Source organism: Nematolebias whitei, chromosome 3 (assembly GCF_014905685.2).
Source record: "Nematolebias whitei isolate Nwh7 chromosome 3, NemWhi1, whole genome shotgun sequence".
Classification (NCBI taxonomy): Eukaryota; Metazoa; Chordata; class Actinopteri; order Cyprinodontiformes; family Rivulidae; genus Nematolebias; species Nematolebias whitei.
In genome coordinates, this window is record NC_056500.1 from 13,585,390 (window position 1) to 13,601,220 (window position 15,831).

A 15,831-nucleotide genomic window follows, 5' to 3' on the forward strand; every position below is an offset into this window, starting at 1 on the left:
TTTCTCCTATAAACTCTTACCTGGGACACTAAATGTTTCCCCTAATGTGCAGAAAGTCAGGCTCACTAATGGTTTTGTTCATGACATCTCTAGAACAATAACAATAAATGCATTTTTATATACACAAAAGGAAGTTAAAGTTGTTCTAAGATGTGTGTACACTGGCTTAAAGCAGCACATCGCCTCCGTCAGTGTGGCCCATCCTGCAGTTTGGATAGCTATCATCATCTGGTCAGCTTGGAGGAGCTGAGCTTGATTATTGAGAAGAGTACAGACCCTCAGTTCTCAGTCCTGCAATATCCATGCAGCGTGTTCCTGTTAGAACTAACAGAGCACTTTGCTCTCAGGCTGCAGGTTTACTCGCAGTTCCTAGAGTTTCCAAAAACAGAATGGGAGGCAGAGCTTTCAGTTATCAGGCTCCTCTCTTGTGGAACCAACTTCCAATTTCTGTCCATGAGGCTGACTCATTGTCCAGTTTTAAGACTGGGCTTAAGACTTTCCTATTTGATAAATCCTATAGTTGGGGTCGGCTTGGGTTTCCTAAGCTGTCCCTTAGTTATGCTGCTATAGACTTAGACTGCTAGAGGACAAACTGACCACATTTTTTTTCACTCTGCTACTGTCTTTATTTACTCTTCTCAACCTTTTTTGTTTTGTAAAAAAAATATATATATATATATATGTATCCTTAACGTGTTTTTTGTCTTTCAGGTACAGCTGGACCTGCCATTCTGTGTTCGTTTGTCTCTCCTTCCTGTCCTCTCAAACCCAGCAGGTCAAAGCAGATTGCCGCTTGTCCTGAGCCTGGTTCTGCTGGAGGTTTCTTCCTTTTAAAAGGGAGTTTTTCCTTTCCACTGTTGCCACTGTGCTTGCTCAGGATGGGAGACTGCAATGAAGTGAAGATTCAACGAGTCTGCTGGCTTCCTTAGATAGAGAACTTTACTAATTGGCTTTTCTATGTATGTAAATGTTCCTGTAAAGTGCCCCGAGACAACTTTGTTGTGATTTGACGCCATATAGATAAACTGAATTGAATTGAGAATTTTTTGTTTGTTTGTTTTTAAAGAATCTGAGCACTGAAAAAATCAACTACAACTACAAAGAGCTGCAGTCTGAGTGTCCTTGCCAGAGTAAAACTGCAGCATAATTGACCTTAAAAGATATAAAGTGTTTTTATAACTACTGGTATCATTTTGCATTAGTTGTCTTTGTGTCATGTCACCAGTAGGGTTTGAAAACCAACTAAAACTGATATGATTCCAGATCCTGCTGGTTCTCCACATTGATTTGTCTGAATTTATTCACAGACTAAGAGACACCTGATGTTCCCTTTTCACCAGGCTACACCTAATAAAACCCTCTCGTTGTTTGTTTCCAAATAAAAGAATGTCTGTGCTGCTAAGACAAGCTGGGAATGATGTGATGTTATAAACAGTCCAGAAATCTAGAGCCGTGACATCTTCACTACATGTTTCTTCTTTGAAAACTCTAATTTAATGAGATGTGACTCTAGTAAGCTTGAACAAAGAGCAAAAGAAAGAGTTCAGCTACAGTAAAGTTTGACTTGATATTCTGTGCAGAACTTCAAGAGCTGTGAGGTTAAAACTGCAGTGATGTGATACTGGACCTGAGCCTCCTGGAGTGCTGAGTGTTTAACAAGCCTCTCTGAGTTCTTCCTTTAAATGTCCAACAGAGGGACCCTGTAAAACTTTGAGTAAAACCAAGAGTTGGACAGAACTCTTTTCTCTTTTCAACTTGAAAAGACTCATTCAAAGAGGGATTTTAACAGCAGAGTTTACCTCGACATTGAAACTTTAGATTAAGGTTACTCCTCAGATGTATGCCTTCACCATGCATTGTTTTCTAATCTTAAAGAGGACAGATTCTATAAAAGTATCTCTGTTGATGAAGACTACATTATGTCCATGCTTTTATGGGGGGGGGCTTATGTGCAATACAAAAAGTTCACCATGGCTGTTTGGAAAAGTGTCACCTAGAAATTTAAATGTTAAAAAATCTTTGTTGGATCTTGCACTATCATGTTCTCCAAAAACCCCCTGTGGTGCAACTATTTAGTCTTTTGTGCCTGTTTTATGGATTCATCATGAAAAAGCCTCTCCCATTAAAACTGGAATCGGTGAAAAAGATCTTTAATTTGCAGAGACCTCTTACTCCAGACAAAAAAAGTGAGAAAAAAAATCAAAATGTCCCTCACAGCAAAACAAAACCTCTGACTTCCCTTACTGAAAATGTGAGGAATTAATTTTTTTCTTTCATTTGTCACCCATTTAAACGTTTCACTGACAGTGATGCTTAAAATTTTCCTCTGGACTCTCGCTTCCTCGAAACAACGCAAGCGATGTTTGCTGAAATGCCTAAACTAATTCATTTGTAAAATTTCCCAAGCAGGAATCATTTGTGGATTTTATTTGATGCATTCTGTCAATCAAACACAAGGGCAAGAGGAGTGATGTAACCATATATAGTTCAAAACTATTTTAGGAAGATGTCAAGCTGAATGTTTGGGCTGGCATATACAAAGTACGTAAATGTGGGAAACTTTCTTGGAACAGCTCAGTTTCTTGCCAAATGTCAATCACTGACCTTTTAACACAATTCGTTTTTGCCCTGAACAGCTGATGCCAAAACTAAATCTACTGAAACACCATATTAACCCAAGGGTATACCATGGTGCATGCTGGGGTGGGATACCATACCATTGTGTCAGCTACATGCATGCTCAGTCACGTGTCTGCTACTGTGGTTACTTGGCTAACATTTGGTTTGTGTGACCACAAGTTGGCCAAAATGTTCATATGTGAAAGAAATTCTAATGGTTGACGACAGAAAAAGGAAAACATTAAGTACAAAATGAAGTACAGTAACAGTATTTGACCAAACTCATTTATTAATCAAACAAAACTGGAATACTGACACTGATATGCCCAAAAACCTACATTTTGTGGTGTGCACTTTGTGTGAGTTTAAAAGCTTCAAACATTCACACGTTTTTGAACAGTTTTGCACTGCCTACATTGAGGATCTGCTTTTTCAGAGTTTTGTTGTGCTTGTATCTAGTTTAGGCTCAATCATCAAATCAAACAAGTCGACAGAATTTCAGAGGCTAGTTAGTATTTCAAATACCTGCACGGTGGTTCAGTTGGCGGGGCTGTTGCCTCTCAGAGAGAAGGCCGCTAGTCCAAATCCTGGCCTGAGATCTTTCTGGGTAGAGTTTGCATGTTCTCTCCATGCTGTGAGGGTTTTCTCCGGTCACTCCGGTTTCCTCCCACAGACCAAAAACATGCATGTTAGACTGATTGGTAACTCTAAATTGTTTCTAGGTGTGAATGAGAGAGTGAATGGTTGTTTGTCTCGTTTGTCTCTATGTCCCTGTGATGGACTGGAGACTTGTCCAGGGTGTACCCCACCTCTCGCACAGTGATTGCTGGGCATGGGCACCAGTGACCCCCGTGACACAAAAAGGAAGCAGTGGGTAAATATTATGGACGGACGGACGGACGGACGGACGGATGGATTAAGGAGACCACCTCACTGTGTGTGGGATCCTCAAAATGTGGTATTTGATTTAAACTGTTTAGCTGAATTTCAACCTTTGAACTTCTAAAAATATATAAAGACTAATAATGTTTACTTGGTTTGATTTTAGCAGAAGCTGATTGGTAATTATAATCAGATTACTTTCATCTAGTTAAACATTTCAGACCAGTGGGCCACTTGAACTGAAAAGATATCCTTTCCATAACGTTGATCCTGCTCTTTGTACAGTTCGGCCAACAGGACACTGTGTGGACATACAGACACCTGTTGCACAGACCACGTAACTGACAGGCGTTAACGCTCCTGTAACTACATTACTAAGCTGTGTTAAATCCACTGCCATGCGTAGGGGTGACTGCTTCCCATATCTGACTGCATTTCAACTCATCTGCAAGCCTTGATTAGCACTCCCATCCTGAAACCTTGTCGTCCTTCATCTCTTCTTATTTCACACTAAACAAAAGCTGCAGCGGGGGATAAGTTGGAGCCTCCTTTCTCTTATCACCGCACAGCTGGAACCATTGGTTGTGTTGATGAACTTGGCTGGAAGGAATCTGCAGGTTGCTCCACTCGACTGAACAGAGCTAATGAGTCAGAAAATCTCACAATTTGGGACTGAGGGTTCATCGATGGAATCAGGGGAAATGAGGCCCTTCAAGCATACGATGGAGCGAGAGTGAGGAGGGTTGCACTGGGAGGACTTTGCAGACTGTCAAACACTGAGCTGGAGCACTGAAACACTTTGAGGATGTCAAGGAGGAGAAGGTGTAAGAGGAGGATGCGATTGGGTGCGGAAGGGATAACTCCTTTGATCTATAAAGAGAACAGACCTCAGCTCTCAGCCAGGTGTACTCTGTTCATCAAACCACTGCCGCCAGCACCCCACCAGGATGCCCTCAAGACGTCAAATGTGTCCCATCTCTTTTGAATATGCCCCATCACACAGAAGACCCACAGCAAGACAGCACTGGCATAAGACTGGGTTCATTTTTGACCTTCATAGAAGAATAATTGACCCATTTTTAAAACAATATTGATTTTTTTTATATATATTCACACCTGAGACCAAACAAACATTTCTATTTTGTTAGTCTTCATTTGATTTACTTGGGTTTGGTTTTGATTTCAAACATGTGAGCACACCAGAGAACGCAGATGTTTAATGTACAGTTTGTCCTGTCATCATTACCTTCAGGCGAAACTTTCTGTTGTCGACTCGGATTAGTTTGAAGCCATGCAAATGTTAAATGCCTGCATGCCATTTGGTTTTATGGGTTTTGTAATCAGGGATTTTTTTTCTGAGGACAGTATACGTATTTATGCTTTCCCGGCAGTGCAACAAGCAGAACATGACAAATCCCTTGAAGTAAAATGTGTTATTTTTATGTCAACTTTTAACATTCAGTGTCATTCTAATTCTCAGTCTTTTCTTAATGCATCTTATTTTCCTTTCATTTTTAAACTCCTTTTAAAATACTTTTTTTATTATTAATAAAACCAAATTAATATTAGCTTGGTTTGATCTGAACGTCATATCACCAGACTGATTCAAATGGTAGGAAACCAGTTTCAAACAACATTTACACCTGAAGTTTTGGTTAAAAAAAAACAATAAAATCAGAACAAAATAAATAATATGTAACAATGATCCTTGTTAAAGACATAGCTGATAAATAATCTATTGATTTTATAGAAAATAAAGCTTCTGTTTTCATATTTGTGAATATTTTAAAGCTTTGATACAGCAACTAACAGCTGGTTGTTTTGCAAAGAAAAAGCTGGATTGGTGTTTTCACATAATGCCTATCTCCTTATATTTGATACTTCCTTTTCTTAAACTTTCTTCAAGTACTCAAGATTATGCATTTTTCCATCATACTCTGAAAAGACGGGTCCATTTCTTTGCTTCTGTTTGATTAATCGATTATACACGTGTGAAAGTCAAGGCCCGTGGGCCAAATCTGGCCCTCATTAACATCGGATCTGGCCCCCTAAGATATTTTAAATGTAATTTTGTTTTTTTATCGTTTCTCACTGGGCTTAATAAAACTTTGATTAATTCATTTAGTACAGACCTCTCGGGACAGTTTAACTTTGAAGCCAGAACAAAGGTTGGATTTTTCAGTAATTAATTCATTTTGATGTGGAAAGAGCAACAGAGAACATCAAATGGGACCAATTAAGCTCTTGTTGATTAACCTGCAACCAAGAAAACATGTCGGCTATCTGACTGGAGTTAATATATCGACTGAAATCGGCTCTTGGCTTGGACCAAGTTTTTAATTTCGGCCCCCTTTTGTAACTGAGTTTGACTCCCCTGATCTATTATAATAGTTTATCATCAGGATGTTGAAATAATCTACCGGTAAAAGGCTACAGTGTAACCTCTGTTGGTATGTAACAAGTAAAACTCTCTAATTTTAGTGTTTGGTTTTTTTTTATGTTTGTTTCTCTGAAACCTATTATTGGATGTAAAATCGTTCCTTCACACATGAAGCTTTTAATGGTCCAAATCAATCTAAAGTCTTATTTGTTAATCTCAGACTGCAGGCCTGTTAGTCCTTGAGTTTTCAGATGTAGAATGGGCTGCAGAGCCTTCATCTATCAGGATCCTCTTCTCACAAGAGCCTCTTTTTAAAATTGTGACTCTTTTTATGTACTTATAGTCACAGCTAAACCATCAACCATCTCCACTTACAGCCTTAACGTAATAAACTTTGTGAAACTCCACTTTGAGGTTTTCTCTCTTTATTCTCTTTTTTTGATCCTTTATGCATTTATTCCTGTTTCTAATCTCCAGATAATAATCCAGCCATACTTTAGTAGTTTATTGCCCTTTAGTTTATCAGTGCTCATTTCTTTTCTCCTCTGCTTTCATTTTGACCCAGACAGACAACGTTGGATGACCTGCTGAGTCTCTTTGTAAAGGGTTCCTTTCTGAGACGTTTTTGTTGCCAGTTGCTGCTCACTGCACGAATCCTTCAATTACTCTCAACAACTGGAAACCCTTTAGGTCTACAAAGGTTTTCTGAGATTACTTGAAGATTTGAAGGTTTATTTGAATTATGCAGCTGAAGAGTAGATGTTACTGGGCTCATCTCAGAGCATTCTTCTGCGCCATGTGCAGAGCACGCAGACGGGGAGGCTTTTCCAGTCACTGACCAACACGTTCTGCAGAACTCTCCTCTTCTTGGATTTATTATGTTTTGTCTAAATGTCTCCTCCAGGATTATTCTATGTGATGGAGTCTGATTTCACTTATCATTTTTTTTTGAAAACTTACAATTTGGGGTAAAAAGCCAAATGTTTATGTTTATTGAAAATATTTTTGGTTTGGTTTGTAAGGAGTCTTCACGTTATTGTACAAAAATGAGCTTTTAATGAGAAAATGAGACATTATTGTCACGTCTTTTCAGGAATTCTGGAGCTATCCACTAAAATCAAACAGGAAATGCATGGATGAATGATGCACTTGCACAAAACAAAATGTCTGGTTGTATAGATTTGTGAAACCAAAAAAAAAAAAAAAAACAAAGCGCCATGGCAATAAAGGACAGCCTGGAGAACGATACATGTTCTCAATATGCTGAAATGGTAAATATTTATGATGTTGAGATTCCGCTTGTTTTTCTTTCTTCATGCAGATTTTTTTTTCCACTGCTTATTTTGAAATGAACACAATCAAAAGCTTACCATGTGTTTTACCAGTAACATTTGTCTTTTTGACATCACTAAGACGTGAAGCTGAGGAGAAGAGAAACAAAAAGGAAAATCTGCAACTCACACTTTTCTAAATTCTTTCAATCTGACTCAGTCTTCCTGTCAGAGTGTCAGAGTTCTGTTTGTATGAATGAACAGCTTTGAATAGAAAGTGTGTCTGCGCATGAGAGTTTTTCAGGGGAGACTTGAGAAAATCTAAGTGTAATGAAGGGCAAGGGGTTAGAATGTGTGTGTGTTTAGTCCACAGCCGTTCACGCTGCAGGACGCGTGGATCATGTGACGAGGATGATCACCCCCAACAACCACTCCAGTCAGCGACTGTCCTTTTGACCCAGATGTCTCCCACCTCCTCTCAACCATTTGCTTATTCTCCCTCACCCCTCTGCCTTTCACATTATTTCTCTTTTTACCTCATCAGTGGGATCTTTCTCCAGCCTCCAGCCACAAGCCCTGACAGGTCATGCTGTGAGCACAGCCTTGAATCGGGAATCAAAGAATGCCACTTGTCTGGTTTGAAAATGCACGTGTGATAAGTCACATATAGAGATACAATGGTGGGATCATTGTGTGCATGTGTCTGCAGGAGCAGTCAATACAAAAACAGGGACATAAGGAATTAAATTAAATCAAAACAAAGGAAAATAGGAGGATTCTGCAAGATCATCTGTAAATGTGAAATTGCATGTTTTAACATGAATTGTCGTGCTCGTACATCCAACTAAAACAGATGTCCTTTTTCCATCCATCCATTCATTATCTTTTACCCGCTTCTACCATTTTGGGTCACGAGAGTCGCCAGAGCCCATGACCAGCAATGACTGTGCAAGGGGCGGGGTACACCCTGGACGGGTCGCAAGTCCATCACAGGACCACATATAGAGACAAACAACCATTCATTCACTCACTCACACCTAGGGACAATTTAGTTACCAGTCAGCCTAACATGCGTGTTTTGGTCTGTGGGAGGAAACCCAAACATGCACGGAGAGAACATGCAAACTCGACCCAAAAAGGCCCCCGGACCTGGATTTGAACCAGGGACCTGCTCGCTGAGAGGCAGCAGCTCTACCAGTTGTGCCACCATGTTGCCCCAGATGTCCTTCTTTTATTATTATTTTGGAAAAATGTAAACTTTATACACAAACCATTGGTCATGTTCTGAAGAGCCTGCTCATTCAACAACTCTTTTCATGGACCTGCACCCACATCACCCTGCTACATCAACGACACTTCATGTCAAAGGTCAGTGACAACAACCAGAGCCTGCAACTTTTTCAACGTATACAGTTTAGGCTTAACTTATCAAACAAAGCATATTATTTGGATTTATTTGCTCTTTATTTTGGCCATCTCTAAAGCTGCACCCAACTCCAAATGAAGAGCTGCAAATAAAAGAGAACATCTGAATTTTATCATGAAACCCCCTTTTTTTCATCCTCCAGGTGTTATTGGGCAACTTCAAGATGGCGACTGTGGGTTTAATTATCTAGACTTTAAACAGAATTACAATAATTAACATTAGAAGATGCTCAGAAAATGTAAATACTTGCAGATGATGCAACAAAACATCTGAGCAAAGCACTGGTAAGAGATGAATGTGTCTAATTACTTACAGGGAACCTTTTTTTAGCTGAGGTTAAAAGGAAGCAGAACACATTTTCCAGTGTTTTCTTTTTTTAATTATTTTATTAAAATGCTGCTGCTCCATTGCGATTTATTCTGGCCTGAGCCAACTCTGAATTAAAAGAGTGGATTCCAATATATAATGAATGTTGAATTAAACATAGAGATGGAGAGGTGCGTCTTTTCAGCCCCATAAGGAATTTCTCACATAATGGCAAGTCACGTTGGAGCCAGAGGTGGGGAGGGGGGATCTTTTGCAAAAGGAAGAGCCGATAGCACCAGCCACAGGAAGGAAATTATCTTGCTCTTTAATTTTCGTGCACCTGCATCCTCATGGTGGTCAAGAGCCAAGCATAAGATCTGAAAGCTGCAAATATGCATTCATCAGGAGAGCTTTCATTCACGTGGAAGGAAAGGGAGGGTGTCTCCAAGAATCTGCACCTTAAAGTAAGAGCTCCTGCAAGCAGTTCACAGTGAACATTTGCTTTTCCTTGGTCTAAAAGCAACATAAATCATCAGTGGTTTCAAGCATTCTTAAGATTCTTAACATGCCACTTCTGCTTTTTGTGGTCTCATGATTAAATTTGATTGACCAGAGAACAAGTGAATGATCTCATCTTTGATTCTGCCCAAAGACAGATAATTGTTGAATGTTGGTGTTTGTTTGATATGGAATGACATGTTGAAATGGTATAGGAAGAGTATCGGAAACTGTTCCCACAAAACGTTTTCTTGTGTCAACATAAGCATCCATTTCCTTTTCTGATTATGTGTTCTATGTTGAGATAACTGTTTTATATTGAATTTACTGATGCAAGTTCGGCTGCAGAGACACATCAAGCAAAAAGTAAAACCAAATTTGAAGTGTTGTCAAATCCAAGCATTTCATTCAAACATCTACATTGTTGCTTAGTACAGAGAGTTACAGAAAGGATTAGAGAGAAACTATGAGCAGTATATCTGGTAGATTGTGTTTTGTTTGCCTCTTTTGAGCTTCAGGTGTTTGACCTGTGCACGAGGGCAAAGCCTGGCACCTCTTAGTCTAGCTGGCTTCAAAAACCCCTAAACAGACTTGAGGTTCCCTAAATGCCTCTTAATCATCAGAGAAAGAACTAAAGAAAAGGTAAGGTTTTAACCGTTTGGTTTATAAAAAATAAAAAAATAAAGGTGGAGGAAATAGAGTGGAGGTTCAATGTGTGTTATGTTAGGTGCAATGCATAAATCTTTAAACTTGAACAATTTATTGTTCTGGATTTTAAACTGTGTAAAACTTATTCAAATACTATCTTAATGCAATGGTTATGAGAAACACTGAATGCTTTTTTTAATGTTTTGGGAGGGTATCACTGTGATTAGTGTGACTGCACTGCCCTCTGCTGGTAAGAAAGTAGCATTAACTGTTCTTGTCAAAATGTTTCCCTCTGTTCCTGCATGTGCAGGTGATCATAAAGTTGTTAGATCTTTTGCTGCACTAGGATGTGAACCAGATCCTGTGTTCTCCTCAGGTTAATTGATTTGGAGTTAAAATAATCATTTTAACATAAGATTCAAAGAATGAAGTCACTTTATTTGAGCCTATATTTGTTTGGAATTAACTGTAATGAAATCTAAAAGCCAGCTTACTTATCATTGTCAGAAAACTATTTCTACATCCTCTAAATGAGAAGAATAAAGTTTATTTCCTGATGCATGCTCAATGTTGTCAATGTCAATAAAGTTTATTCATAAGAGATGAGGTTTAATAGTTTAGGAACCGATACAGTGGGTCATAATTCAAAAACCACAGGAGGCAGAGTTAAGGACACATGTAACTTTTATTTTTTTCTACATGTTGATCTCCTTTTTGTTATAAAATATTACGAAATTAATTTGCAGATTAAGGCAAATAAAAACAGCAAGATACCAAAAGCTGTTATTTTAATGTTTAAAAGATCTTTGGTTTTCTTTTACACAGGCCCGGCTAGCTCAGTCGGTAGAGCATGAGACTCTTAATCTCAGGGTCGTGGGTTCGAGCCCCACGTTGGGCGCTAACTTTTTTTTTAAGAAACTAGAGAAAAAAATTACTGTGAATTAAAAGTACATTTTTTGGGGGGTGTCCATGATTAAAACTTTTAACTCGATTATCGAATTATTGGTGTAATTTCACGTACCATTCGATTCAAATAAAAATGTCAGCTTAAAAAAAAAAGTTAAAATCAATTCATAACTGAAAGAAAGGACGATGATTCAAAACTATAGTTAAATGAAAGCGCATATGCGAACCACGTTGTCGCAAATAATGTCTACATTTAAAAATGTTACATTAAAATACAAGTTTCACGTTCGTATTTTAAAGCAAAGTGTTTTACGACACTCATCACAACAGTTTTTACGGCTTTACGACGCTCATCACAACAGTTTTTAACTGCTTTACGACTATTTACGAAGGCTCATTCAAGATGGAGTAGTTTACGCACCTCATATTTAAAATTAATCTATTTCAGCGGTTTTCGCAATATTTTTCCGTCTTCATTTGTAACCGTTTGTTCTTAAGTAGAAACTAGCAACACCATCAAAATGACAGAAGAGAATAAATCGGGCTCCTTAGGCTTTTTTTCGAGTTACGACGATTTGAGCGATAGTAGCAGCGACTCGGACGAGGAGGGAGACGGCGGAAAGAAGAAAGCCGGGACAGCAGCTCAGGAAAGCGGTGTCCAGTCGTCCCAACAGGCGGCCAAGCGGACCTCCGGTGGAGCTCCTTTACCCAAACCGGACGATCTGTTCAGATCTGTGTCCAAACCTGCGTTTCTGTATAACCCGCTGAACAAGGAGATAGACTGGGACAATCTGACGGTCAAACCACCCGAGGAGGTGAGATGTTTGGATATCTTAAGCACTAATTGAAAACTATAAATTATAAAATATTGCACTTTCAGGAGTTTACTTTGCGTAGTTTCCCAGATATAATGATTATTTAAAAAAGGCCTTTTCCTACTCTGCTCCTGGAACACCTTGCAACAAGAACTGAAGCTGCCCACCTTAATTTCTTTAAGGGGTTTCAAACATTTGATAATGTCAATGGAAAAATTAAGGCAAATATGTTCTTGTTTTTAGTATTTCACCCTGTTTTACGGCATCCGGATTTATTGCTTATTTTAACTGCATTTTTACCGTAGTTTATTGTTAAAATTCACGTTCAGAACTTGTATTTATTTATTTTTTAACCATTTGAATTGTTATTTGAATATTTGACCAATTTAACAATTTATTATTATTTTCATTGTTTTTTTTTTTTTTGTATTCATTACTGTAGTTTATTGTTAAAATCAGGTTCAGAACTTCAAACGCATTCTTTTGTTAATTCAAACAAGGTTTATTGTATTATCTTCTCTGAAGAACTTTGAGAAGGGAGATTTTAATTACATTAATTAGTGGCATACTCCTACTGTAAGAAGCCCACTGATTGGTTAAAAGTTGAGGGGCCGTCTGCCCGATGTCCGGTGAACCGAACACCCTAAGAGTTGTGAGACGGCAGCCAAGCTGAGCAGATGGAATGAGTGGTTGTGGAGAGTTGATGAGACTCTCTGAGAAACAACAGCCATATGATGGAAGACGTGTCCAGCTGAGACATGGTGGACATCCTGAAACTTCTCAAAACACCCAGGAGCTAAAGGTATACGCCGAACAGACCGCAGCCCTGAGAAACGGCATCCTTCTTGGGACAGCAGACCACTGGCTTTTTCCTTCATGCATTCGCTGTGGTAATGAGAGATGGACATCTTCCTTCTGATGAAAGAACCACGTAACGGTGCCAACTAAGTTTGTTTAGATAATTTAATTCACAAATCTGAGATAAACTTACCTACATTTTAACGTTAAGAGCTAGACCTTAGTCCAAATCGAATCAAAACCTACTTGTTTTCTTTGAGGGACAGGAATTAAGTTCGCTACAAGAACTCATGGTTTATATGTTTGAGGTGAGACCGGTCCAGAGTACGTAAGCGTAAATACCTGTTAAAGGGTAAGAGTTTGACCGGACCAGAAGTCCAATATCCTGTACATATATATTCCCTTACTATTGGATTGAATTGTTAAAATCAGGTCTCTCTTGTAACTGAGTCCTCGAGGTTCAGTGAGACTAACCTGTATAAATAAAGATTGAATGAATTAAAGAAAACATAATACTGAAATGCGGGTACGCACCAAGTGTAAACAATCCTATTTATTTGATCTGCATCCTTTACATAAACACACTGAACATAAATAAGTACAATTTTTATTTACTGTTTTTATTGTTTTGAGATGTTTTAAATGCAGAATACTGTCCTGCAAAAAACACTTCAATGAAACGAACACAGTCATCTATACTGTAATTTTAAGCCTTTTTCCCATTATTTAGAAAGATCCGTTGTGAACATTGGGTTCTACAAATCAGGATTTGTGATGCTGTTCATATCTTACAATGTACACATGAGATATCCATCTTTTGTTTACGTTTTTCACCTCTTTTTGTTTCTTCTTTTAGCCTGAAAGGGAGTTTAAGCCATGGAAAACCAACGCTGTGCCACCACCCGAGAGCTACACTGCAGAGCCTGAAAGGAAGAAGGGGCCTCCTCCTGGAATGGACATGGCGATAAAGTGGTCCAATGTGTACGAGGACAACGGTGCAGACGCACCGCAGCCTTACACTGGCAAAGCTCGCTTCTTACCCACAGAGGAGCAGCCTTCGGACTCTGGTGAGTTCTGCAGGACAGCCACAGTTCTCACTTATAATTTCACCTTATTGTCACATTTATTTATTTTCTCTCTCCTTTCACTACTCTGGCAACTAGATGAGGAATCCCAACAGTCTGCTTTGTCGGGCAAGAAACGGCGAGTAGAGACCTTTCAGCAGAAGGAAAAGAGGAAGAGGGACTTGGGACAAGCCACCTCTGACAAGAACTTTGTAGAGGAGGAGAAAAGGATCCTCAGGCAAAAAATAGAGTAAAGCACAAGCGGTTTCTGATTTCCAACATTACACAGCTGCAGACAACATTCACCATTGTCACCATGTACGGCAAGAAGATAGTGTTCTGCAAATATACAAGGTCGTTCCTTTTTATTCATACAGTGATGTGCTGTCGTTTGTGGAAAACATAGTGATTGATTTTAAACGTCGTTTAACCGAGCTTTATGTCACAAAGCAATAAGACTACGAGGAGAACGTTTTCCAGCTGAAACTGATACAGAAATGTAAAAAAATATATTTTCAAAGTCTACCAATAATTGCTCCAAAAGGATTGTCATTGTCATCTGCAGTGACAGATTAAACACAGACCAGTTTGTTGGGTTGGCTTCAGTAAATTATAAAAAAAAAAATAACTCTTGAGGCTTATTTGTTTTTCTCATCCGTTTTGTTTTATTGAATGCATTTTTATTTTGAATTATGAATCTGAATATGTGTTCGTTCAAACACGTGTAAATCATAAAAAAATATTATTTACTATTACTATTATTATTTATTATTACTATTATTAAAGCATTTTTTCTGCTTTTGAGCAGCAGGGGTCACACACGAGCAGCTTTAGACATGTCCCTTTTAGTGATGACGTCAAAATACAACCAGGACTCTTTAGGATTCTTTGGTTTCTAAAATGGAAAGTGTTGAACTTTGTCATTTTATCTTCATCCCTTCATTAGACTACTTGTTTATGAAGTACTTTGTGTTTTGTAATGGTCAGCATTGGTGCTGATAAAGACAAACATCCACCAGATGCTTTGTGTGTGATTTAAAACAATATATTCCATTTTTGTTGTTTTAAGGATATTTTTGGTTTTGAAACTGTATTCATTTAATGTAAAAGGATGTATGGAAACTTATAATTTAGTGCTTTTCTCAAGTATTCTGAGAATTGCAGAGGCCAAGCTCAGCAAGAACATTAAATCTATATTATTAAACTGACATACATTCTCGTGTACATTCTTTACATTTCTGTGGCCACTGAAGTAAATTTAATGGTTTTCCAAGCATTGGAGAAAAAAAAAGGTTTCTTTCTTGCAACAGTGTAGTGATCAGAGGAATTCCTGGCGTATCTGTCATCACAGGTTGACATGAAGTGCTGGTAAATATGCTTCTGATAAAATTTCAGCCTCGGGGTATGTGCCTGGCCTTGTCTGAAATGTGTTCCTGGTCCTGCGCGGTGATTTCTATCAGCCACATTTACAAACAAATTACTCTTCTCTGCAGACTGAACGGTGAGAGCGACGACCGGCAGGGTCAACGTGGGAATTCATCAAGTCCGTGTCGCTCTTGTGGCTGGAGTTTTCCCAGTTGGATGTTTTGCAGCCCCGTGTGTGTATCTGGTGTTGACTTGTTACTGTCTTTGATATGATATCTGCTGCATTCTTCCACTGTAGCCTCTTTGTGTACTGGAGGTCGTATTACAAGAGGAAAGCATTTTTCTCATCCCACTGGACGTTACACATGGCTGACCTTTTCTTCCTTTTATTAAGAGAATGTCTCAGTCTTGTGTTACACTTGGTACAGTCAAATTAAAAGCCCAGCTGTCCTTGAAAGAACTCAAATTGTCCAACATTTTTAGACGTTACAATAAATGCCCAGTAACAGTGTTGTTTCATAAATCTCTGAAACGTGACAGTTTCAGTCATCTGATCATGTTTTCTCATGACTTATGATCATTTAGAGACCCTTTCTGAGGCGGCTGCTGCTGTCTGACTCACTGTCACCCACTCAGTAAAATATTCAAGTCAAGTTTATTGTCATTTGCATCATGTGGTACATGAGGTGGAACGAAATTATGTACTCAGGGTCCCAGTTACACCCAAAAAATAGCAAAAATACTAAGTATAAAAAGAGGATGAGGATCTAAGATATACACTAAGATAAATGCTAAACAGTACGCTAAAAGAGCTAAGACATGCTAACAGCTAATAATGTAAAACAATACAGCG

The 15,831-nt window shown here is 38.6% G+C and overlaps 1 protein-coding gene and 1 non-coding gene across 2 annotated transcripts; both read left to right on the forward strand.

The window, feature by feature from the left end:
- Window positions 1-10,855: 10,855 nt before the first annotated feature.
- On the forward strand, window positions 10,856-10,928 carry trnak-cuu. The gene has a single exon. It is a non-coding gene; the product is annotated as a tRNA-Lys (tRNA).
- A 392-nt stretch (window positions 10,929-11,320) lies between these two features.
- On the forward strand, window positions 11,321-14,786 carry c3h1orf52 (chromosome 3 C1orf52 homolog). The gene is made up of 3 exons (XM_037674546.1): window positions 11,321-11,751; window positions 13,406-13,616; window positions 13,713-14,786. The coding sequence occupies exons 1-3, from the start codon at window positions 11,458-11,460 to the stop codon at window positions 13,865-13,867; spliced, it is 660 nt and encodes a 219-aa protein (XP_037530474.1). The 5' UTR covers window positions 11,321-11,457; the 3' UTR covers window positions 13,868-14,786.
- Window positions 14,787-15,831: the final 1,045 nt, after the last annotated feature.